Raw genomic sequence first — 26,389 nt, 5'->3', positions numbered from 1 at the left:
ACCCAGCTTAGCAGCGCCCCTGTATGTCAAGCCAATTGGGTCTTCCCTTGCTGGGATCACACAGACTGCTCTGGGGGCCAGGTCTAGAGTATCCCAGGGGCCGGTCCATTGACCGACGGTAGTGGCTGCATGCCTCCTGAGCCAAGCAGCAAACACTGCCTCCCCCCTGCTGCCCCCCAACCCCCGGGTCCAGCCAGCAACCCCAGAGGCCCAGGAAACCCAGCCAAGCCGGTGGTACCCTTACTCTTGTACTCCAGATGGAAGCCAGCAGCGGACACACTGATATCGGAGTAGAAATGCAGGTAGAGATGGTTGGAGGTACTGTTTAGCAGGGCAGGCACTGTGGTCCCTGGAAAGAAGAGGACCAGTTCTGTCTCAGCAGGGGCCCCCTCGGCACCCTCCCATTTCTCCCAGCACCTTGAGGCTGGCTACCCACTCTCAGGGTCAACCTTTCAAGGAGTGGGCTCTCGAAGTGTAAATTCTTTCTCCCCACCCCCTGGTCTACAAGAATCCCCAAAGCCCGATGATCCGAGACTCTTCCTTCCTAACCCTGGAGGGCCGACAAGTTCATTTCCTGCTCAGAGCACTTCCCCCCCCCCGTTCTTTGCCCGTGACCTTCCCACCCCCAGAAGAAGCAGAAATAATCTCCTTGATCTGCAAGCCAAGAAATTTAAACCCAGAGAGGTTAAGGAGATTTCCCCAAAGTCCCACAACCCATCAAGGAATCAGGACTGGAAGGTAGAAGGGCTTCCTCTTCCTACTGGACTGCTCGGCCCATGTCCACTTGCCCTATTCCACAGAGTTCTACTGGCCATCCGGTCAATGCGATTGTCTCTCCTGCCAGATAATTTTCATTCATTCAATCATATTTATTGGGCACTTACTGTGTGCAAAGCACTGTACTAAGCACTTTGGAGAGTACAATATAACAAAAGACACATTCCTGCCCACAAAGAGCTGCTTATTGAAACAGTGGCACCAGTGGACCCAGAAAACAGGGAAAGAATTTACTACCTGCCAAAGACACTCCAATTCAGAGGAGGGGCTTTGGAAGAAAAGCTTGAAATGTCATGTTGGGTCTCCATATACACACACACGCCCAACTGCACACATCCAGCTAGAATTGACAGGTGGCCTTTTCTCACGGACTTCAGAGAGGCATGGTGGCAACCTTCAGCTCTCTGACTTTTTCCCTTCAATCTCCTGGATGATTCCCATGGAGGCACGTTTCTCTGGCTGGAATCCACCAGGAAATCTGGGCGTTATAGGCCTGAGGCAGAGGTCCGCCCTCAGTGGGGAACATGGGTGAACTCCCCGTGCCCTCTGCCCCCTTCGGGAGCTTCATTCTCACCTGAGAAGCTCCCCAGCATGGTCACCGTGTTGTCTCCCCCATCAAACACCTCCAGAGAGTCCCAGTTCTGCTCGGTGACAAAGCTGATCACTTGAATCTGGGGGAGGAGAAAGGAGATGTGATTTTTAATTTTCCCAGGCAAAGTGGAGATAATCAGAAGCATCACAACATCATTAAGAATCCAGGGAACAGTATGTCAAGCGTTTTTTATCTCGCTCTGAACTCTAATTATTTTGGCTAATACTCAGTCTGGAACTGTGTTTTCCATTAGAAAGTTAATATTTGCCTTACTGCATTGATTCAGTGAAAAATAGGCTGATATGAGGCTTTGCTGTTACAAAGCAAATATCAGAGATAAGCAGCGTTTTCTTTGTTAATAAGGTACTTCTCATTTATTTGGCTTCTTTGGCAATGGCTCACCATAAATTAGTTATGGTTTTTATTAAACGCTCACTCCATGCCAAGTGTACTGTGCTAAAAGCCAAGGCTAATGCAGGATTCATTCATTCATTCAATCGTATTTATTGAGCGCTTACTGTGTGCAGAGCACTGTACTAAGCGCTGGGGAAGTATGATCAGATTGGGTGCAGCCCCTGACCCACACGGGGATCTCTATCTAAAAAAGTGACCCCACAACACACACACACACACACACACACACACACACACACACACACACACACACACACACACACACACAAATCCTCTTCAATAATTTCTTCCATTTTTCAGATAAAAAAACCAAGGCCAGGAAGGGCAGAGAACTGCTGAAGCCATCAGATCAGTTTGGGCTGGTTGGGGCCTGGCTCTTCTCAGTCCCCTCCTCAGCCACTAGCAACATTCTTGTTGCACCTGCTCAGTGTAAGTCTGCAGGTGAGAATGGACTTGGTGCCTGACTTACATCTTCGTTGGACTTAAGGACAGGAATGATGCTCCTTAACCTGACCATCCTGAGAGCCACACGTGCTTTCAATGCAATACGTGGGCACTTCCATAAGCTCTTGAGAATCACCTGTATCTTTCTCTGGGGGTTAGTAGTAGTAGTAGTAATAATAATAATAAAAAAGTAACAATAGGAATAATAATAATGACTGTGGCATTTGTTAAGCCTCTACTATGTGCCAGGTACTGTACTAAACCCTTGGGTAGATAGAAGACCATCAGATCAGACAGAGTCTGAGTGGAAGGGAGAAGAGGAATTCAATCCTCATGTTACAGATGAGGAAACTGAGGTATAGGGAAGTTAAGTGACTTGACGAAGGTCACCCGGAGGTAAGTGGTGGAGCCAGGATTAGACCTTGGGTCCCAGACTTTTGCTCTTTCCATGAGGCCCTGCTGCTTCTGTGGGTTCTTAGGTCTGAAGCAACTGGATGGGCATCATCTTTCCTTGCTCCCTTCCCTCTTCTCAGAATTGGGAGGGTCCTTTACCTCTCCCCAGAAGTCCCTCCACCCCCCAGGTCATCCCATAGATTGGGGGTTTATCCATTTTGGAGGCTCAATGTCTGAGCTTGGTTGATGGGAAATGCTGAAAATCAGAAACCATTCTTTCTGCTCTCTGTGAGAACAGATGATGTCAACCAACTCTTTTGTTCTCTCCCAGGCACTCAGTACAGTGATCTGCACACAGTGAGTGCTCAATATCATTGATTGATTGAATGGCCAAACGTACATGATTCAAGTGGTCTGATTCCCCCCCCACCAATTAGGAGGGGAAAGATTTAAGAGGGCAGCTCAGTCAGTCTGCCCACCTCCCCCAGCCCCCTTTCTTTTTCCTCAGGCAAAACATTTTAAAGTTATGAAACCAGACTGCTGTGCCGTTACTGTATCCGTTTACTGCTATGTTTATAAATTAATTCAGTCACTCCTTTTTGCCACCCGAATGAATAATTCATGTGAAAAGCGCTTGTTGGTGCATTGATTAAATTAATAAAAAAAGGAACCCCACCACTGTCTTGAGGCAGCTGAAAACATCCTTTTGCTGTTTTTCTCCTCCTCTGACATACCAATGTTTAACCTTTAATTGTTCTGTTAAATGAGGCTAAGCTGATGTTTGGGCTGTGGCCGGACAACATACAGGGGAATCTTGCAGAAACAGAAAAGAGGCGGGGGGTGATGGGTGTGGACGGCAGGCTCAGTCAATCAATGACATTTACTGAATGCTTACTGTGTGCGGTGCACCGTATTGAGCGTTTGGAAGAGTACAATACAAGAGAGTTGGAAGACCTGATCCCTACCCTCAAGGAGCTCAATGAAAGAGTTGTCCAGCTGATGTAAAGGCTCGACCGGGAGGTTGGGGTAGGGGTCGATGGCTTAGAGTTGGGGAATACAACCGGATCTCCCTGAGCTGGGATGGGTTTGCCAGTCTGCGGGGGCAGTTGCCTGACGTTAGGTCCTTGATGAGGAGAAGCCAGGAGGGAAGGGGTGTCTCGGAGTGAAGTTTGGGAAGGAATCCCTGGAATCATTTTAAATTAATCAATATTATTTATTGAGTTCTCACTGTGTGCAGGGCACTGTACTAAGCACTTGGGAGAGTACAAAACTCAGAGTTGGTAGACACATTCCCTACCCACAAGGAGCTTATGTTTTCTCCAGCTCAAGGTCAGTCAGGTGACTCTCAGCAAGGTCACTTTTTTCTGGAGATGGAGTGGGAAATTGCGAATTGGGAGTGGGAGGGTGGGTGGAGGGGGACGGTGGGGCTAAGGGTTCTGATTCTGCCACAAGTTCAGAACACCAGACTCCCCAGACCTCCTCCACAGTCTGGTCTTTGCTGCCGAGATCCCAGATGGATTTTCTTTTTGACCCTTCACTTGGTCTCACTGCAGGAAAGCAGTGGAAAGCAAAGGCCTGGGACTCAGAAGGACCTGGGTTCTACTCCCAGCTCAGCCAATTACTTGCTGTGTGACCTTGGCCAAGTCTCTTAATTTCTTTTTGCCTCAGTTTCCTCAACTGTAAAATGGGGATACATGTTCTCCCTCTTACACTGTGAGCTCCATGTGGAACAGGGACTGTGTCCAACCAGATTAACTTGTGTTAATTAGTGCTAAACAATGCTTAGAACAATGTTTGACACATAGTAAGCATTTAACAAATAACATAAAACCTCCAAATCCTGTAGACTGGAAACTCCTTGTGGGCAGGGAAGGTGTCTACCAATTCTTGTATTGTACTCTCCCAAGCGCTTAGTACATTGCTCTGCACACAGTAGGCACTCAAAAAATACCACTGACTGACTGATGTCTCCTTTGGCCCAATTTTATCCCCTAAATCCCCTGGCTGGGGCTATCACAGGCAGCTTTATATAAGCAGACTTGAAAACTCACCCTACTTTCCAGAGCGGTGGGAGGTTAAGTGCCCCAGAAAAATGACAGATGAGACAAGAATACATCTGTTCAATGTAGACATATTTCCTGGGCTCCGAACCAAATACATTTCATCAAATAGTAACTCCCAGTGAAATGCCCCTCGCTTAGAGTGGCAGGCCTTGATGAAAAACAAACAAGCAAACGAACACATAAAAACCCTAAAGATGAAGTCACTCAAGTTATTTAAGCGGTTTCTCCAGTGAGGGGTTTCAGCTGTCGGGGCAGGAAAGCTCCTTTCCTTCAGCTCGGCCCCTTGTGAGGTACCAAAGGCATTAGTGCTGCATCACTTTCATCCACCGCTGACTAGATTTTGAGAAAATCCACACTCCCTTAAAACCAACACAAGTGCCCCAGTTTGTGGCTGAGGCCCACTGGCTTGGGGCCAGGTCTGGAAACACAAAACGGTTTTTAGGGAGGAGGATGGGGCTCCCAACTGGGGCCGAGCCCCGGCCCAAGGGGTCAGAGTGGAAGCGAGGAGCCAGCAGACAGGAACAGGGCCCTTAAGAACAAGGGGGACCAATCCCTGGCTCTCTTGGGGCCCCAGGGTGGGAAGAGCATGGCCTGCTCTGTGGACAGTGCTTGATACTGAGAGTCAGGAGGCTGACCGACTGACCTCGGGCATGTCATTGAACCTCTCTGGATCTCAATTCATTTATTTATATTAATGTTTGTCTCCTTCTCCAGATTATAAGCTTGTTGTGGGTAGGGAATATCTGTTATATTGCTATATTGTATTTTCCCAAGCGCTTAGTACAGTGCTCTGCACACAGTAAGCACTCAGTAAATATGTTTGACTGGCTGACTGGGATAAAATACTCGCTCTCCCTTCCTCTTAGGATGGGTAACCCAAGTGGGATGGGGCCTGGGTCCGATCTGATTATCTTGAATCTGTCGTTTTGCCTAGCAAAATGCTTGGCAAGTAATGAGTGCTTAATATATGTCACAATTATTTCCTGTTACTCTCCTCCAAAAGTTATTGTATATTACACAACAGCAGGATCTGAGCGATCAGGGAAAGTGTCTGCCAATTCTGTTGTATTGTACTCTCCCAAGTGCTTAATACAGTGCTCTGCACTGTAAGTGTTCAATAAATGCCATTGATTGATTGACTTATTGTTCTTTCAGTTTTCAGGGCTGGCATTAGTACGTGACCAGCCTCTCTAGAGCTCAAGGTAGGATGAGGGGATGGGGCCTCTTGGGGACCGGACCAGAAGGAGGGAGAGCTGGGGGGGAAAGGGAGGGTGGACAGAAAAGAGGGAGAGGGGAGAAAGGCGGGGAAAGGGGGCTGAGGGGAATGGGAGGATAGGGATTAGAGGGACTTGGCTTTTCCTCCTTTGCCTCCTCTGGTGCTGCCATGCGCCACCTTCCGCTGTCTGAGAGGTCACGATGCCAATGCTTTCAGTTTCCAGCTTGGCCCTGACCTATGTCGGACTGCGGGAAATGGTGGGGAGTGATAAGTCATGGTCATTCCACAATGGGTGATCTTACTTTACCATCTTATTTGGTGGCACAGGACTCCCCAAATCGTAACTGTCCTATCCAAGGTGGGCCATCTGGTCAACTTTCCCCTCGGCCCATGGATCCTCACCACCTTTCCTTCACTGTTTCTTTCTCCAGTTGAGGGATCCGAGGATGCAGAATGATGTCCAGTACCTTGCAAAAGCTCATTCAGCCAGTGCATAACTCAATGGGGATGCAAGCTCCCCAGCTAGTTGAAAATTAGGGCCTTTGACAGGTACAGGAAAGCCTCGCTTCAAACCCTACTGGGTTCCGTTCCAAGAAACCACCCGTGTTTGGCAAATTAGCTGCCGGGAAGGGGGAACAAGGAGATCTGCTTCAACACCAGTGGGAGATCAGCCAATGACATGCTGAGGGAAACCAATCTCAGGTGGAACTAAGGTGGTTTGGAACTAAGGTTTTGCAGGGGAACAAGTTTTGTGCAGAACTAATGCAGAGGGGAACTAATTGTGGGTGAAACTAATGTTGCTTTGAACTAATGTTGGCCGAGGAAACCGGTTTGGAGAGAGAATGAGATGCTGAATGGGGGAGCTAATGCCGTGAGAAGGCAAGGTATTGGATTCAGACCTGGTTCCATCTCCCATCCAGAGCTGTTGTAAATGGGGAGCTTGGGGTGGAGGGCTGCCCTTCCCTGCCCTTCTTCGGAATTGTTCCCAAGTGTAACCAGACAAATAGGTATTTCCCAGTCCACACACTGCAATTTGAAGTCAGAACCATTTGCCAGGGAGATGGCAATCCTCTGATTAATCATCCAATCCTGAATTCATAAAGCACATTCATTTTTCCAAAGTGCTTTCACTCTACCAATCTCATTCGTACCAAAAAACACTCTGGGAGAAAGTGCAAGGCTGGTGATGCTCCCCACATTTTAGAGGGGAGGAAACTGAGGCCCAGAGAGGTTAAGTGGGTTGTCCAAGGTGACATGTTGGGCCAGGGTGGAGCTGGGACTAGAACCCTAGTCCTCTGACTCCCATCTCAGTGCTCTTTAGGTTCAACTGAGGAAGAAGGGAGTGATTTACAGAGCTGATCGATCAAAAGATGATATTTATTGAACACTTACTGTGTGCACAGCACTGTACTAAGTGCTTAGAAGAGTATAATACAAACAGGTTGGTAGACATGTTCCCTGCCCACAAGGAGTTTACAGCGTAGACGGATGGAATGATCTCTGTCTCCCCACCTGCCCTGAAGAGTCAAGCCCAAGTAGCCCCCTGGGTTGCCTGGCTGACCAGGGAAGCAGAACTGCTGGCATGGTGAGGGTCCTGGGTGGCAAGACCCACTCCCTGCCTATATCTCAACGCAGCCAGATCCCCCAGGGAAGTAAAAAATAAGTTCCAGTAAACGACAACATGTGAGTGAAGTATAAATATTAATAATGGCATTTGTTAAGCACTTACTATGTGCAAAGCACTGTTCTAAGTGCTGGGGGGATACAAGGTGATCAGGTTGTCCCACGTGGGGCTCACAGTCTTAATCCCCATTTTACAGATGAGGGAACTGAGGCTCAGAGAAGTTAAGTGACTTCCCCAAGGTCACACAGCAGACATGTGGCAGAGCCAGGATTCAAACCCATGACCTCTGACTCCAAAGCCCGTGCTTTCTCCACTGAGCCACAGCTAGCCTCTGCTAATGAAATCAAGTGAAAAGGGGGAAAATAACCAACTTGAATGACCATAAGCCCATGAAAATAAACAAACCCTATTACTATTTATACTAATATCTGTTTCCCCCTCTGGACTGTAAGCTCCTTTTGGGCAGGGAACATTTCTACCAACTCTATTGTATTGTACTCTCCCAAGTGCTCAATACAGAAAGTGCTTAATAAATGCTATTAATTGATTGATTGATTAAAGGAATTCATTGTCTTCTCCTAATTGTTTCAGAGGAAGCACTTGAGCAGAGGTCCTGGGCAGGTGGTCAGTGTGGGGAAAGGAGGTGGTGACCTTCATAGTTGCCTAGAAGGGTGCAGGATAAAACTGGGAACATTTGGGGGAAGGAGTGGAGCCTAGTGGAAAGAGCATGAAACTGGGAATCAGAAGACAAAGGTTCGAATCTCAGTTTCGGCTGTGGGACCTTGGACAAGAATTTAACCTCTCTGAGTTACAGTTTCCTCATCTGCAAAATGGGGATTGGGTCCCTGCTTTCCCATCCTCTCAGACCATAGGTTCCGGGTGGGATGGAGACCGTGTCCGATCAGTTTACCTTGCATTTATCTCAGGACTTAGCAGAGTGACCCTGTTAGGCAAGTACTAAACACAATAATAATAATGTTAAAGATGAAAGGGGGGGTGGGAGGAGCTGGCAGGTGTGGTGGGGCAGTCCTCAGAAGCAGCTCCGTGGCTGGCTCCCTTCTCCCAAAGGGGCAGGTAACCCCCATCAGCCTATCTTGGTGAGGAGTGGAGGGTCCCGGTGTGGCAGGGCCACTGGCGACAGTTACCTGGATACCGGCCCCCTCTGGGACTGTGATCTTCCAGACGCAGTTGAGGCTGTTAAGGTACGGCTCTGGGAAGCCCGGGGAGAGAATTGTCCCCTTCCGCTCCGTCAGGTTTCCTCCACAAGGCACTGAAATGGGACCAGCAGTGATGAGAGATAGTGAGAGACATGAGAGGCAGAGATGAGAGATGGCATCCTTTAGAGCACTCCCTGTTCGGCCACCCCGCTGGATTCTTGGGCTCACTTTTAATGCTCACGTTCTCCCTCTTGAAGAACAAGTGCCCTGGGGAATCCTGGATGTCCGAGACTTGATCCCAGAGCCTCAGTCCTATGGCAATGCTGACATGAACTCTTGGTCTGAGGCTTTCAGAGCTTTCTCTGATAAACTAAGTGCTGTTCCCAGATGTCCTCCTTCTTTTTTATGCCCTATTGGGTGTGGAGAGGGGAGGAAGCTAGGGCCCAGAGAGACCAAGAGACTTTCCCAAAGCAACCCGCAAGAAAGCAGGATTGCTGGGACTGGGACCCAGTGGTCCTGCTATCTGAACCTGGACTCCATTCACTCATCCCCACAGCTTTTGCTGTTCTGAACCACCCCACAGAATTCCAGGCCCTCCACCCACTCCACCCAGAAGGCCCGACCCTGGGTTAATGAGTGGATTTGTCCGGAGGCGGGGGCTGTGGGCTGAGGAAGACACCCGCTGCTCAGATTTTCCTCCACCAGGATTCCTGAATCCCAGCCCTCAGCCCCCTCCCGAGAGCAACCTCTGCCACCACCGGCATCCGTGCCCCAGCTGTACCCTGGCCAGGAGGGTGGGGACACGTCTGGCCTGACTCACCTGTACATGTTGGCACGGAGACGTTCCACTGTGCTAAGGCTCCTGGCACGGAGAGGCACTCGATGGATGTGGATCCCCTCAGGGCATAACCTGCGCTGCATTCAAAGCGGACCACCGCCCCCACGGAGAAATCGCTGCCGAGCCTCCTGCCATAGCGGGGCTCAGGGACCGAGCTGCACTGTGTGGCGCTGGTGCGTGGCACCGCTGTGGACCCAGAGATGGGGACACTGAGCCGGGGGACAGAGGGCCATGGGGCAATGATGGACCCCTCGCAGCTACCCCAAGGGGAACACCAGATGCCTGACTTTCCATTGCTCGGGCATCGAATGGAAATAAAGCCGTTTCAACCTTTTTGATAATGATGGTTTGTGTTAAGTTCTATGTGCCAACCACTGGATTAGATGCTGAGCATTCATTCATTCAATCGTATATAAACTCCCTACTAAGGACTTGGTGAGAGTACAATATAACAGTAAACAGACACATTCCCCGCCCACAACGAGCTTACAGTCCAGAGGGAGAGACAGACACTAAGTCACTAAATGAGAAGCAGCCTGGCCTAGTGGAAAGAGTCTGGGAGTCAGAGGACTGGGGTTCTAATCCCGGCACTGCCACTACTCTCCTTTGTGACCCTGGGCAAGTCACTATACTTCTCTGGGTCTCTGTTTCCTCACCTGTAAAATGGGGAGTTGAATACCTGTTCCCCTCCTCTTAGACTGTGAGGTCTATATGGGACAGGGACTGTTTCCAACCTGATCATCTTGTATCTTCCCCAGTGCTTAGTATAGTGTCACATGCTAAGCACTTAACAAATGCCATTATCATCATCATCATCACTGAATTAAGCACTGAGCACTGTACTAAGTGCTGAGCTCTGCCTGACACTTGCAATCCTAATGAATCCTAGATACCAGGCAAAGTGCCAAGACTTGTTCCAATGCTTTTTTGCATTAAGCTCTTTTTATGTGCCAGGCAATATACTAAGCACAGAGGTAGATACAAGGTAATTGGGTTGGACATGATTCCTGTCCTACGTGGGACTCATGGTCTTAATCCCGATTTTACAGATGAGATAACTGAAACACAGATAAGTTAAGTGACTTGCCCAAGGCCACACAGCAGACAAGTGGTGGAGCCCAAATTAGAACTCAGGTCCTCTGACTTCTTGGTCTGTGCTTTTTCTACTACGCTGAATCTAACTACTTCCAAGGAGTATCAACTGAATAAGTCCATTTCTGTGGTGCTGCACACTGGCCATGGGCCAGAGGGGCCAGAGGTGTGGGCCAGTGTGGGCCTTTGGGGTGAGCTATGAGTTTTAATGAAGGCAGGAACTGAGAGGACATCAGGGCGCCGAGCTGGGATGAAATGTGGGTATGAGAGAGCGAATTAGAGGGTTTTTTTTACAAATTACCCACAAGGAAAGTAAGCACAGGATCCTAGTTATTAAACTGCAGGAAGCCACAATTATGTTCCATTAACAGCCTGATGCTTGCAGGCTCTGCTCCTCCTGACAGCACAAGTGGCTGTGCCTGCTCTCCCTCCAGTTGCTTTGTCTGCTGGCAGCTCTTCGCTGAAGCCCCCCCACCAAAATAACTGTGGTATTTGTTAAGGGCTTACTTACGTGCCAAGCTGTACTAAGCGTTAGAGTAGATTCGAGATAATCAGGTGCCACATGGGGCTCACAGTCAATGTAGGAGGGAGACCAGGTATTTCAACCCCATTTTGTAGATGAGGGAACTGAGGCTCAGAGAAGTTAAGCGACTTGCTTAAGGTTACATAGTAGGTATGTGATGGAGCCAGGATTAGAACTCAAGTCCTCTGACTCCCAGGCCTGTGCTCTTTCCACCAGTCTATGCTGCTTTTTTGAAAAGGATGGATGGATTGGTTGGTGGCCCTACCCAGAGGCAGGGGGTTGGACTGGATAGCCTTCCTGCATGATTTCTGGGCAGGGCTGATGGATTGTGGGAAGGAGAGGGTTGAACTCATCTCCCCACCTCAGCTTCTGCATGTTCTTTCACGTTCCAGGGAACTCCCCGGGGCCTCATGGGCAGCCTCTTGCAAAAGTGGGGACCCTGGCTCCCCTCAGACTATCTCCCGTCTGTGCCAGATAAAGCAGCCTCGAGGCTCAGCCTGGAGAGACACCCCCCCCCGAGAAGGTGGACCCCATCTGGCTTGGCCCTGAGTTGGTCTAAGGGTAGGATTCGATTGAATGGAGGGCTGAGTTGATTGGGCCATTTTGCCAGTGTGCCATTCAAGCCACGAATCAATAGTTCATTATCAGATGCTTTCTAGGTGCCAGCACTGTGCTATGCCCTGGAGTCGATTCAATATTATCAGCATGGATGCATTTCCCACTCCAGAAGAGGCTCATGGTCTAAGATCAATAGGGAAGAATCATTTTCTACTTCGTGGAGGTTCACATGCACACACACACACACACACACACACACACACACACACATGCACATAATCTCTCTCTCTCTCTCTCTGTTACACTCTGTCACACTCTCTCTCACCTCCCTCCGGGCCTGGAAGGGTGAGCTTTACCCAATTCACTTCCCAGTGCCCATTGCGGACAGGGGGCTGGGAGTTGGCACTTTTATAAATGGGGAAAGTGAGGGGCAGAGAGGATGCAGTCAATGACAATCAGACTTCTGCAGTGTCTCTGTGTCAGGCCCTGACACCCCTAGCCCCCTACCCAGCCCTCCAACCCTTATACAACAGTGTTGCTGCTCTTCCTTCTTGAAGAAAAGCTTGGGGGCTAGAGGAGAAATTCAGTTTAGGGACATTTCATTCTTTCTGTTACCTTGGAATTCTGCAGGCAAGTGAGAAAGTAATTAATTTGCTGGAGATAAGGAGGAAATCTGTATTGATTAGGCCTGAGCTTTTGATTTGGCTACCTAATTACCAGTTGTTTTCAAAATTGCAGAAGCTCGTCAACAATTAGAGGGAAACACAGGCCCAGCTACTCTGGCCACTCAGGGACTTGCCTATTGCATCAAAGTTTCTAGTGGTAGGCGGAACGCCTCATGGCCTGTAGGCCAGAAGTTTGCTGGATCTGAAGAAATCCTCCTGGATGAGAATTCCTAGAAACTTGAACAGTGTCCTCTCTACCCAGTCACGACAACTATCTCTTGTGGGTAGCTGTGAGAAGATGAGATCATATTGCAAATGACTATTTTACTTGTACATTTCTATCCTACTTATTTTATTTTGTTGGTATGTTTGGTTCTGTTCTCTGTCTCCCCCTTTTAGACTGTGAGCCCACTATCGGGTAGGGACTGTCTCTATGTGATGCCAATTTGTACTTTCCAAGCGCTTAGTACAGTGCTCTGCACATAGTAAGCGCTCAATAAATACGATTGATTGATTGATTGATTGATTGACTATGGGGGAAGAGGTGTGTGTGATGTGTGCTACATGAGTGTGTGTGTGTGTGTGTGTGTGTGTGTGTGTGTGTGTGTGTGTGTGTGTGTGTTCAGACCCCTCCAGTAGGGAAAAGGATGTCAAAGACTCAACATCCTTTCCCAGCATACTTCACTTCCTCCCAGGGCGGTATGGAGAAGCATTTATATCATCAGATCAAATGTATGTCAATGCAAAGTCCCACTGTCACTGCCTCCATGCCATGCACATAGCTCTGCACACAGTAAGCACTTAATAGATACACTTGAATGAATGCAATGACTGAGATGAAATAGTTCTTTATCTTCTATTTAATCAGGAGGAATGTGTAATTATGCATCCATTTGCAGGGGCTATGTGCACCCCCCAAATCAGGGAGCCTCTTGAGAGTCGGGGAGGTCTGGTCTTGAGAAATAGGGGCACCAGACTTGGAATCCAAATACTAACCTCACTCTCATCTCTCTTGCCTTTGATCTTAGTTACTTCCCCAGTGTGGAATTTATTTTAATGTCAGTCTCTTCCACCTGAGGGCAGGGATTGAGCCTCCTTAATTTACTGTACTCTCCCAAATGCTTAATACAGTGCTTAGCACCCAGTTAGTACTGAATAAATGCCATGGATTCATTGTTTGGGGAGGTCAGCGAGGGGGTGCTCCTTGAGGTGGAGTGCCTCAGATGGGGCAACCCTCCCACTGCCTCTGGGAAAAGCCTGGAGAAGCAGTGCAACCTACTGGAAGGTGCCGGGCCTGGGAGTCAGTGGGCCTGGGTTCTAGTCTTAGCTCTGCCACGTGCCTGGCTATGTGACTGTGGGCAAGTCACGTTTACTTCTCTGGGTCTCAGTTTCCTCATCTGAAAAGTCAATCAGTCAATGGTATTTATTGAGTGCTTATTGTATGCAGAGCAAGAACTAAGCACTTGGGAGGGTACAATTCAACAGAGTGGGTAGACACATTTCTATCCCACAGCGAGAAAATGGCGATTCAATACCTGTTCTTCCCATTTAGACCCTGAGCCCCATGTGGACAGGGACTGTGTCTGACCTGATTAAATGGTTTCTACTTCAATGCTTAGAACAGTGTTTGACATAGAGTAAGTGCTGAACAAATGCCATGATAATAATAATAATAATAATAGCAATTATTATTATTATCTCTTGGGGGAGGATGCTGTTCTCAGAACTGGCACTGAGCACACCCTGAGAAGCTGCAAGCTGAGGGGGGAACCTGGAGCCCAACGGTCTGCCCAAAGTGCTGCACTCCAGGACCAGGGCTTCTCCGCTCACCCTGAGGATTTGGCCCTCACTGGATTGGAAGCGGGCAGTGGAACCCAATACCAATTTCTTTGCTTGCCCCAAACAGCTGTGCTTTGGCCTGCAAACACAAAGCCTGACCAGCTCAGCATCCACCCAGCCGCTGGTCACCAGGGGACCAAACAGTCTTGTGCATGCTTGGCCACACTGGGGGAAACCCAAGTCTACACCTCTGGGGTGTGTACTAGTCAAAAACCCCAGGCAAATCAAGAAACTCCAGGGGGTTCTTCACCTTGGGCATCCCAGAGTCCCCAGCAACAAGCTCATGGGTTAACAATTTATCCCTCCCGATCTTCTCTTCTCATTTATCTGCTGAGAGAACCAGGCAGAGATACTCCCTTGGTTTGATTAATTTGGTCAGCTGCATTTGGCATGTCCCCCGGGGGTAATGGGAGGGGCAGGGAGGGGACCCTGGAAACGGTGCGCAGGCTGGCTTCTTCTCCCACCTACCTTGGTAGACAAAGTGGAAGCCCTTGGCGGTGGTCTGTCCTTTAGCACTGAATTTAATCAAGACCTGGTTGGACGTGGCCAGAGGGAGCGATTCCCCTGCGGTGGGGACAGAAGAGAAGAGAGACACAGATTACTTGTCAGAGAAGAGTCACAACTGGTGGGGGAGTGGGGCTGGGGTCTCGGATCCAGGCCCGGGGGTTATGCTTCTTCTGTAGTCTTGGAGGGATTCAGATCAAGGAGGGGTCAATGGTGACTCTGATTTGGGCTTGGTTGTCCTTGCACTTGGATTTCGTTCACCCTTTACTCATCCTTCCCTCAGCCCCACAGCACTTATGTACATATCCACAGTTTTTTTCTTTAATATTAATGTCTGTCTCCCCCTCTAGACTCTAAGTTCCTTGTGGGCAAGGAAAGTATCTACCAACTCTATTATGTTGTACTCTCCCAAGCAGCTCTGCACATAGGACGTGCTCAATAAATTCGATTGATTGATTGATTGGGGCGGCGTGGGTCAATGGAGACGCTGATCCTCTGGGATGTCTTCCCCTCCCAACACCATCCTCCTCCAAGCATAAACAGGAAAGCTCTCCTGAATGGTGGGGCTCAGGCAGGGTTAAGTTTTGGACCATCACATGGCATGGGCAGCTTAAAGTTTTCACTGGAAAAAAGGCAAAGGGGGCTCATTGATACACCCATTGTCTTTGGCCTCATGGGAAGTGGGATGAAGTAGGTGAAAACACCCTACCCACATCTACCACTCCACTGGACTTAGCAGATTTTGTCCCTTGCATAGCTGCGGAACTGCGCAGACCCATCCATACACGGGACACCCCGAACATGTGTGTGGGAGGGACACCACAAATCCATGGGTGGGACACTTGAGACCTACACATGGGAGGGACCACCACCCCTCCCCAAAACTGAACATGGGGCACCCCAGGCCTGTGCACAGGACACACTGGGTTTGTGTATTTGTGGGCCACCCCCCTCAGCCTGGGTGTTATGTGACACACCAGAGCCACCCGTTGCAGGCCACCCCGTACCTGTGTGGGAGCCGGAGAGGGAGCTGAGGAGGCGGGAGTGCTGGTTGTGCCCATCGTGAACTTCCACCACATCGTTGAGGGCCGTATGGAAGAAGGCGAACTGTCCGAACACCACTGCGGGGGGAGAGAACCCCAGGGGTTGAGCTCAGAAGTGAGGACGAGGGAGCAGTCCCAGAGGCAGTGACTCTTGGGGTGCTACTCATTGGACTGAATACTTGGGAAAGCCCCACGAAACCATACCGCAAGGCGCTTCCATGCTAATGGGGACCAGTAGGCTGAAGGGAGGGTCTGAATAGAGATGGCAATGCCCGCCCACATGAATAATTCTGACCCTATCCTCACCTACCCAGCTCCCTGCCAACAAAGGAAGGTGCCAGCTATTTTGAAGGAGCACTGGAACCCATTCATGGCAGGGCTGCTACCACAAAGCCAGGATTGATCCTTGCCCCGACCAGGGACTCAGGAAGGACATAGAGGATGGGAGGGGACCTCTCTGCTGGACCCAATTGGAAGCAGCAGTGTCTGCCCGGGTAGCCCCCGCCCCTCGTTTTAGGTGCCATCCTTGGCCACGGATGGGAGCAAATCAAACGTCAAAGAAATTGCTCTTGGCAAATCCTAAATCTAAATCTAAACCTTGAGATTTCAATTACATTTTCTCAATTCTCCTTATGACTTTATATCAAAGGTGATTTCTGGTAAATGGGTGGTAAATCACTCTTTTTACTCCCCCACAGAGTACTTTCTTTGCCCAAGGCAGTGGGTTGAGCAGGGTGGGGCTTGAGAGAGGAGTGGCAATTTTCTTGCAGTTATTTCATAGGAGTTGGGAAGAACCCACAGGAGTCATTTGGTTCAGCCCCCTGTCTCTGGGCAAGCTAATGCTTAAACTGTCTAGCTCAGATGGGTGTCTGATCTTGCCTTCAAGATTTCCAAAGATTCCTTCAGATTGATTTGAGGGGGTGCCATTTCCACAGATCCCTTCCTCTGAAGGGGACAGAGGAAAGCTGGGAATACTGCCTCAGGGGCAGGGGGAGAGGGGATGGGGTGCCTGTGGGAGTCCTTATCTTTTCTGGGTCAGAGGCCTCCCCTGCAGGCTTCTTTGCAGAAATCCTGCCATATGGCTATCTCAGCCCTTGATTCAGGCTGGTAGGGACCTGGAGGAAAATCACAGTGGACTCGGAGTGGGAATGAGGGTGAGGGGTTGAGGGGAAGGGGGCCGCGGTCAGAAAAACTAGCAGTGGCCAAACCTACACATTTTTGCAAGACCTCCTGATCGTGCTATTGAACTGAGGCCACTGAAAAACCAGCTGCTTAACTGAAACATACTGTTCATCCCAGAAGGAAAGAAGTGTGGCCTAGTGGAAAGAGAACGGGCTTGGGAGCCAGAGGGCCTGGGTTCTAATCCCGACTCTGCCATTTATCTGCTGTGTGACCTCGGGCAAGTCACAACTTCTCTGTGCCTAAATTTTTTTATCTGCAGAGTGGGGATCCAATCCCTGTTCTATCTCCTACTGAAACTGAGCCCTATGTGGGTCAGGGACTGTGTTTAACCTCATTATCTGGGTAACCTGATTCCCAACTGTGTATTCTTTCCCAGCTATTAGTACAGTGCTCTGCATACAATAAGTGCTGAACAAATACTATTACTACTTAACCACCTGAAAGTTTTGTGGGGAAATACATCTATAGTACAGCTGGGAGGAGAAGCCCTGAAATTCCACATGTGATATTTACTAGTCTACTCCCTTTGATTATACCGGCAGGAAATAAAACTCTTAAAAACCAACCCCATCATCCTCTTCTTCCCATCTGGCCTGAGATGTGACATTTGCTCTGGGTGAGTTGGGGAGTGGTTATCTACTGGAAGCACAGCCCATGTGAAAGAAGTTGGTAGCTTTCACCTCCTGTGCCCCTAGGCCTGGAGCACTGATGTACACAGCTAATAATAATGGCATCTATTAAGAATTTACTATGTGTCAAGAACTATTTGAAGCACTAGGGTAGATACGAATTAATCAGGTTGGACTCAGTCCCTTTCCACATGGGGCTCACAGTCTAAGTAGGAGGGAGAACAGGTATTGAATCCCCATTTTACAGTTAAGGAAACTGAGGCACAGAGGAGTTACATGACTTGCCCAAGGTCACACAGCATGCTGTTACTTCCTCCTGGCTGCATTATATACATTAGTCAGTATCTGTCTCCTTCTCTAGAGGGTAAACTCCCTGAGGACAGGGATCATGTCAAGCGCCAAGTACAGTACAGAAACGAGAAGGTGAGTGGATCAGAAATGGGCTGAATTTGTCTTTCCCTGCTTAAAAAACATCTCTCCTCCTTCCAGAGGCACACCCAGGGTGGTAGCCATGGAGCTGGGACTCTAGAGGGCCCTTGGCCCGCCTGAATTCAGACTCTGGTATTCTTCCAAGTAGAGTCTGGTATTCTTTGGAGTAAGTTTTGGTGTCTCCATGGATGGTTATGATTTTTTTTGCAGTAGATTCTTATATTCTCCCTGGAAGATTCCAGTGTTCTCTGTGGTAGATTCTGATATTCTCCATGATAGATTCTGGTATTCTGTGTGGTAAATCCTAGTATTCTTTGTGGTAGATTCCGGTATCTTTGTGGTAAATTCTGGTGTTCTCCATGGTAGAATCCAGTAGTCTCTGCGGTAGTTAACACTTTTCTCCACAGAAGATTCTGAAATTCTTCAAGGTAGATCTCAGTAGTCTCTGTGGTAGATTCTGGGATTCTCCCCAGTAGATCCTGATGTTCTCCACAGAAGATTCTGGTAATCTCCATGGCAGATTCCAGTATTCATTCCAGTATTCTCTGTGGTAGATTCAAGTTTTCCCCACTGAAGATCCTGGTATTCTCTGTGGCACATTTTGGTACTTTCCTTGGTTGGTCCCAGTATTCTCTACCATAGATTCTGGTATTTGCCACAATAGATTCTGTTACTCTTCATGGCAGCCCTGGAGCTTAGTCTTTAAAGGGACCCTGGGAGGTCTGAACTCAGATGGTGATATTCTCTGTGGTGGCACTTCCTTCAGTCATTGTATTTTCTTTCCAGATCCCTACAACCATCAGTGCCATCTCCGACCATGGAACTTGGTGACAAGAGCTGTGGTGGGGGGGAAGCTGGGCACTGAAAGTAAAAATGATGGCCAGAAAGGCATCTGGTGCCTTATCCATCCTATTTCGGACACGGGCCAACTGAAAACTGGATGACTGGCCATGTTAAATTACCCAGAAACAGGCCCTTCCCGAACAGGGGAACTGTTTGTTTAAGTAGCTCTGCTGGGGTAAAACCCTCACTGACATCTTGGGAACTGTTTCTGCTCAGTTAGCTGAGGGCCTGCATGCTGATCCTTGAGTGAGACTGATGCCACGATGGAAGTGCTGCTTCCCTTCCTCCTGCGGTTGTGTGTTTGCTGGGAAGCAAACTTGGAACCAACCACCTAATTAGCTGGCTAATTCCCTTCCGTTTGGCCAGGCATTCCTCCCTAATTTTTGACTGTGATTGGGCTTCTCTGAGGACAAAATGCAAACACCAGGCCCAGCACTCCTCACCCTAGGCCACTGGAGCCTTGCTCATTAACACACTACTTTCACGCATTTTAATTTTCCATGCATCTAACCCCTGGGCCCAGCTCGGAGGAATTTCCTAGAAGGCGCAGAAAGGGCCTTCTGGTATAAGGGAAGGCATCTCGGTGACAGTTATCTGGTCTGGGAGGGTATTCACCCCCTAGGAACTTGGGTGCTCTCCACCCATGAGTATTTATGCACATATCCTTAATTTTTTCTTCTGTCTCCCCAGCTGGACTGTAAGTTTTCCTTGAGGGTAGGGATTGGGTCTACTTATTCTACTGCATTCCCCTGAGCACTCAGTACAGTGCTCTGCATACAGCAGAAGTTCAGTGAATACCAGCAACAGATGGATTGACTGATTGCAAGGGGAGACAGGAGGCCAGCCAATGACTAGCAACTGTGGCGGAGGGGATAGTGCCTCATATGCTAATTAGGTGGTGAGGGAAGACAGAGGGACCTACCGTAGTCCTTCGGCACGGCCACAAAGTACAGGCAGACCTGTCCGCTGGTGTAGTTCCGCGGATAGCTCGGGGACAGGACCACCCCGTCGGAGCCGGTGTATTGTCCCCCGCAGGGAGCTGGAGAAGAAATCAGACAGGAGGCTGAGGAGGGCACGCCGATCTCTAGCTCCCACCATCCCTTAACAATAATAATAATAATAATGATAATAATGGCATTTGTTAAGTGCTTACTATGTGCAAAGCACTGTTCTAAGCGCTGGGGGATACAAGGTGATCAGGTTGTCCCACGCAGGGCTCACAGTCATCATCCCCATTTTACAGATGAGGTAACTGAGGCTCTGAGAAGTTAAGTGACTTGGCAAAGGTCACACAGCAGACATGTGGCGGAGCCGGGATTCGAACCCATGACCTCTAACTCTATAGCCTGTGCTCTTTCCACTGAGCCATGCTGCTTCTCTATCTGACAGATGACCACTCTCCCTGCTAAGTTCTGCTAAAAGCACATCTCTTCCAGGAAGCCTACCCTGGCTAACCTCTCATCTCCTCACTCTGTTCTTCCTTCCCCCTGTGTTGCCTATGCAGTTGGATCCTCACTCTCTTAGTCGAGTCACTTCACTTCCTGGGCCTCAGTTCCCTCATCTGTAAAATGAGGATAAAGACCGTAAGCCCCCTCTGGGACAGGGACAGTGTCCAACCCAATTTGCTTGAATCTAACCTAGTGCTTAGTAAGTGCTTAACAAATATTACACTTATTTATTATTATCAAAGCATCCTAGCGTAGGGGATAGAGCATGGGCCTGGGAGTCAGAAAGTCATGGGGTCTAATCCAGGCTCTGCCACTTATCTGCTGTGTGACCTTGGGCATGTCACTTCACTGCTCTGGGCCTCTGTTACCTCATTTGGAAAATGGGGATAAGACTGTGAAGTCCATGTGGGATAGAAACTGTGTCCAACCCAATTTGCTTGTGTCCACCCCAGTACTTAGTACAGTGCCTGGCACTTAACAAGTGCTTAACAAATACCACAATTATTATTATTATCATTTTGTCAAATGTTTTTGTTCTTCCAGGTGCCTAACTTAAATCCCTTCTACTACAATCCCGAGGAAGAGAAACCAAACAGCCCACCTTCTTCATGAACGCAATGACTGTCATTACACAGTGTGGCTTAGTGGAAAGAACACAGACCCGCCAACAAGACCTGGGTTCCAATCCCAACTCCTGTTGGGATTGCTTGCTTGTTGTGTTGCCTTGGGTAAGTCACTTAACTTCTCAGGGCCTCAGTTTCTTCACCTGCAAAATGGGGACTCAATCCCAGTTCTCCTTCCCCCTTAGATTGTGAGCCCCATGTGGGACAGAGTCTGTTTCTGACCTGATGATTTTGTAGCTACCTCAGCATTTAGTACAGGGCTTGGCACTTAGCAAATCCTAAACAAATACCACAGCTATTTGTAGGTCTCCTGTCAGCTGTCTCTCCTCCTCGGGAATCGGCTCCACGCCCTCACCCATCCCATTCTCCAATCCTGCCTTGGGATTTAGGGTAGTCCCACTCTGACAGGGGCTGCTGGGGTCTCTGGGCATCCACACCTGTACATGTCGGCCGAGGCTTGTTCCACACAGGCTTCCCGTCTCCGCCCATGATGCAGGTCAGTGTGGATGAGCCCTCAATCTTGTAGCCGCTGTTGCAATAGTAGGTGATGGTAGACCCCAGCTTCAAGTCGGTTCCCGTCCGTGTGCCATTTTTAATCATCCCCAGGTCAAAACAAGACTCCCTAGGGTTTTCTGCAAGTTGAACACACACACACACACAAAAAGGTTACTTCCCTCTAAAACATGGCTTCCAGAGAAGCACATTCTTGGCTGCAATGGTGGGGGGATTCACGGGCCAGGGGTGGGGCTTTTGTTTGCCTCCCCTGTTAGAAGTTCCTTGTGGGCGAGAAATGTGTTACGGGCTTCTGTTCAACCTTTTCAAGCACTTAGTATAGGGTGCTGCATCCAGTGGGTATTCATAAATACTATATGAAGACTACTACTTCTACTCCCTCTTCTACTACTACTACCACCACTACTAGTCAGTCAGTCAACTGTATTTATTGAGCGCTTACTGGATGCACAGAGAAGTGAAGTGACTTGTTCAAGTTCTCATAGCAGACAAGCTGTGGAGCTGGGAGTAGAACTCAAGTCTTTTCACTAGGCCATGTGGCTCCTCTAGGTTTCCCAGGCCACTCCCGCCCCTCAGTATTCTGCACCAACTCATCTCCTTTCATCTTGTACCTGTCCATCAGCCTTCACTTCTCCCCTCCTCCTGCCGCTGGCAGCTGTCAGAAGTTTTTGATGGAGGCTGCTTCTAAGGGCCCGGCTCTTGCTTTGACCCCTCCGGGGGCTCCTGTTCTAGCCAACCGGCTGATGGCCGACAGGAGGGGTGGGGCCCTGGGCTGGTGGCAGTGTGAAGTGTCCAGGACCCCAGTCCCCAGGACCCCAGTCCCCCTGCTTCCTCCTCTTGGCCCCCTCCCTCCAGAAACCCTGCTGGGCCTGCCCAGGACTGCCCGGTACCACCACCTGCCCCAACTGCCACATTCTCCCAAGTTCCCTGAAGCTTCCCTGATATTCCACCTGCCTCTATCCTTGGGTTTATTCTGACAGGACCCACGATGCCATGGGGGCCGGAGAGCAGCCTTCCGCTCTCAATTCCACAGCAGCAGGACCACTCTTTCTAATCCTGCTCTGTCTGCTTCTGTCTCCCCTAGTCTAGGTTTCTGCCACCCAGTTGTGGCAAGGTACTGGGCAGGGCGTACTCTCTGCTTACCAAAGAAAAGCAGTGTGGCCTAGCCGAAAGAAGCCAGGCCTGGGAGTCAAAGGACCTGGGTTCTCATCCTGTCTCTGCCACACATCTGTTGTGTGACTTTGGGCAGATCACTTCTCCAGGCCTCAGTTTCCTCATCTATAAAATGGGGACTCATTACCTGTTCTCCCTCTTACTAGGCTGGGATCCCCATGGAGGACAGGGACTGTGTCCAACCTTATTATCTTTAGTACAGTGCTTGGCACATGGTAGGTGCCTAACAAATTCCACAATTATAATTATTACCATTTTTATCATTATGGTGTCTCCTGTTAAGAGCAACAGAATGGGCTTGAAATTGCTTATGGCCCTGGCTGCCATGGCATCTGCTCACACATGTGAATCCCATGTGGTACATGGGCTGTGCCCAAACTTGTATCTACCCTGGTGTTTAGAGCAGTGCCTGGCACATAGTAAGAACTTAACAAATACAATAAAAAACAAAAGAAACAAAAAGAAATGTGGAAGGGTTAGGCGAGATTACTTATTTTCTTTCTGAAGGGGCCATTATCCCATTACACTGTAAGTTTCTTGAAGGTGGGGCAGTGTCTTAAATTTCTACTGTACTCTTCCAAGCGACTAGTACAGTGCTCAGCACACAGTGACTGCATAATCAAGATGGTTGATGAGAGGGAAGATGAATAAGAGACTGACTCAAGACCATTTTCTGGACACTCCATCAATTTTCTGCAGCAGCCCAGAGGATTAATAATAATAACAGTAGTATTTGTTTAACACTTACTATTCATCAAGCACCGTTATAAGCACTGGAGTATATATAGTATATGCAGTTCAGAAAGAGCCCTTGTCCCTCATGGGGTTCAGAGTCCAAGTAGGAGGGAGAACAGGTATTAAACCCCCATTTTACAGATGAGGAAACAGGACCAGAGACATGAAGTGACTTGCTCAAGGTTAAATAGCAGGTTAGCGGTGGAGTCAGGATTAGAATCCAGGTTCTCCGACTCCCAAGTCATACTCTTTCCACTAGGCAACACAATTTCCCACAGTTTTTTAGTAGGATAAATGCTTATCATTTGCCTAGCACTAGAGTAACTCTTTGGATCAGATCCAGACCCTGAACCACAGGGGACTACAATCTAAGAGGGAGGAGAAAGCAGGGCTCCGATCTCCGTTTTACAGCTGAGGCCCTGGGAGGATAAACGGCTTGGCCAAGGTCACAAGGACCAGCAGATCAATGGCAGAGCTGGGATTACAGCTCAAGTACCCTGCCTCACGGAGGTGATAATGACACTAATAATGCCAAGCACTGTACTAAGCGCTGGGATAGATACAAGGTAATCTAGACCCAGGAGGGGCTCAGAGTCAAAGTAGAAAGGAGAACAGGTATTGAATCCCCATTTGCAGATGAAGAAATTGAGGCCCAGAGAAGCTAAGTGACTTGCCCAAGGTCATGCAGCAGGGATGTAGTGGAGCTGGGATTAGAACCCAGGTCTTCTGATTTACAGGTCCATGCTTTTTCCACTAGGCCATGCCAAGCCAGATGATGTGCAAAAAGACCCATAAAACTCACTGATTGAATGAGATGATTTCCGAGCCTCCTGGGCTTTGGCTAAAACCATAACTCTGACCTGAGAGAGAAAACCCTTCACTTTACAGACCAAGTGATGTGGATGAAACATGGGAGGCAATTATTCTGATGACCACCGGTTGTTGAGAGGTTTTGCACAGCCCAATTCAGCAGATTTGCCCTCCCAGCTCATTGAGAAGCAGTGTAGCCTAGTGGAAAGAGAATGGACTGGGATGGAGTCAGAGGCCCTGAGTTCTAATCGTGTTCTGTCACTTGTCTGCTGTGTGACCTTGGGCAAGTCACTTCACATCTCTACAACACAGTCCCTTCAACTGTAAATTGGGGATGAAATCTTACTCTTGCCAACCTAGGCTGTGAATCCCATGTGAAACGGGGATTATGTTCAACCTGATAAGCTGGTATCTACCCCAGGGCCTAAAACAGTGCCTGGTACATAGTCAGCGCTGAAATACCAAACCATACTTATCCCTCCCTCTGGCTACTTCCACTTGTCTCCTCTTCCTAAACCCATGTAGTTCCTGACTCTGACTCCTAATTCTTTTTCGTGTTTAATCTTCTCCGGGAAGGTTTCCCAGGAAAATGATCAGCGGGGCCAATGTTTCATCTGCTCCAGCTGCTCCTTCCCTTCAGGAGATCCCTGCCTGGAGGCCTGGGTTTGGCGGTGCCACGGATCAGTGCAGGCGCGAAAGATGGCCAACCGCACAGGGACCCGGTGGTGTGGAGCGGGGCCAGCTGGGGGCTCTTGGCCAGAAAGACTGGCTGGTCAGGTAAACGTTGCACTTTCCAAAATGAGAGAGAGAAAAAGCCCAGAACTGGATGATCTGGCCTCCTGCCTGGACGTCAGAGGATCTAGTTCTAAGTCTGGCTCTGCCATTTCCTTGCTGTGGGACCTTGGGCATGTCACAGCTTATCTGGGCCTCGGTTTCCTCATCTGTAAAGATGGGGATAAGATATCTGCTCTCCCACCCCACCTACCCCCAACCCCCTACTTTAGACTGTGAGCCATTTATGGGATGGGAACTCTGTCCAATCTAATTATACTGTACCTTCCCCGGAGCTTAGCACAGTGCTCAGCACATAGTAAGCACCTAACATACCACTGGGATTCAGAAGAGTGGGTTCTAATTTCAGCTCTGCCACTGGTTTGCTGCATGACTTTGGGCCATTTCCTATCCTCTTTGAGCCTCAGTTTCCTCCTTGGTAAAGTGGGGATACCTGTTCTCCCTCACTCAAACTGTGAGGCCAAGGTGAGACAGACTGAGACTGACTAGGTTGCATCCACCCCAGTGCTTTGCATAGTGCTTGGCACCAAGTAGGCATTTCACAGTAACCATAATAATGATAATGGGGACATCTCTCCCATCCATGGCTTCTAGAGAGGCTGCCTCCCTCCTTTGGCATCATGGAAGAGAAAGAGTCAACAACCTCTGCCCCCTCCATCCTTCAGAAGCAGGAGATTCTCCGCCTGCCAACTGACTGGTGAATGTCCAGGAGTGGGCAGGCCACTATGTGCCCATAGATCCCTCGGCCCTATTGGTGCCAGGATCCGGAAAAAGAGGAGTGTCTCTGCTTTTTCACCCTCTATTCTCCAATCCCCATGAATAAAACCCCTATCTCAAGGACCAGAACCATGAGAATGGAAGGCCATGTCCACGATCATTCCTGGATCTGCCTCTGGCCCTGACAGCAGCACAATAAGATGGCTGCCGTCCTGGTCTCCAGCCTAATGGATAGGCCAAGCTGCCTCACATCCCTATCACTTCCCTTTACTGCTCCACTTTCCTCCCTAGTAATAAATAATAAATAATGGGGTAGTTAAGCACTTACTACATACCGAGTCCTATGCTAAGCATTGGGGTAGTTACAAGATCATCCCATCAGACACAATTTCTGTTCCACACCGGCTCACAATCTAAGATGGAGGAAAGATGGGGATTTCATCCCCCCATTTTATGGGTGAGGAGACCGAGGTCCAGAGAGGTTTGACTTGCTGAAGGTCACCCGGAGAGTCAAGGACCAAGCTGTGTCTAAAAATTGGGTTTCCTGACTTCCTGCTTGTGGGCCTCTTTTTTCATCAATGCCGGACTCAATGAAACCTTGACCTTTGAAGACCGTCTCCTTCTTCCTGGGAGACCCTGGATGGACAGCCCCCTCAGGGGTCCAGTGGGAACTCAGAGCAAAGCTGTTCTCGCCTAACGCAAAGTTCACACTGGACTGAAACACAAAGTCATGGGGAGCTGAGATTTGCCTAG

General features: G+C 49.1%; 1 protein-coding gene across 1 annotated transcript in view; it reads right to left on the bottom strand.

Moving 5' to 3' along the window:
* CSMD2 (CUB and Sushi multiple domains 2) overlaps positions 1 to 26,389 on the bottom strand; it is a 313,956-nt gene that overhangs the window by 51,824 nt on the left and 235,743 nt on the right. The window contains exons 34-41 of the mRNA XM_038758637.1: positions 21,334 to 21,528; positions 19,748 to 19,864; positions 15,707 to 15,820; positions 14,664 to 14,759; positions 9,501 to 9,704; positions 8,669 to 8,793; positions 1,352 to 1,448; positions 245 to 349 (exon numbers count right to left, since the gene is read on the bottom strand). Of these exons, the coding sequence (XP_038614565.1) occupies positions 245 to 349; positions 1,352 to 1,448; positions 8,669 to 8,793; positions 9,501 to 9,704; positions 14,664 to 14,759; positions 15,707 to 15,820; positions 19,748 to 19,864; positions 21,334 to 21,528 (1,053 nt within the window). The remainder of the gene's footprint in view (positions 1 to 244; positions 350 to 1,351; positions 1,449 to 8,668; positions 8,794 to 9,500; positions 9,705 to 14,663; positions 14,760 to 15,706; positions 15,821 to 19,747; positions 19,865 to 21,333; positions 21,529 to 26,389) is intronic.

The sequence above is a fragment of the Tachyglossus aculeatus genome, chromosome 16 (genome assembly GCF_015852505.1).
Source record: "Tachyglossus aculeatus isolate mTacAcu1 chromosome 16, mTacAcu1.pri, whole genome shotgun sequence".
In the NCBI taxonomy this organism is placed as follows: Eukaryota; Metazoa; Chordata; class Mammalia; order Monotremata; family Tachyglossidae; genus Tachyglossus; species Tachyglossus aculeatus.
Note: the sequence above shows the minus strand (reverse complement) of the source record. Positions and strands in the feature narration are given on the sequence as shown.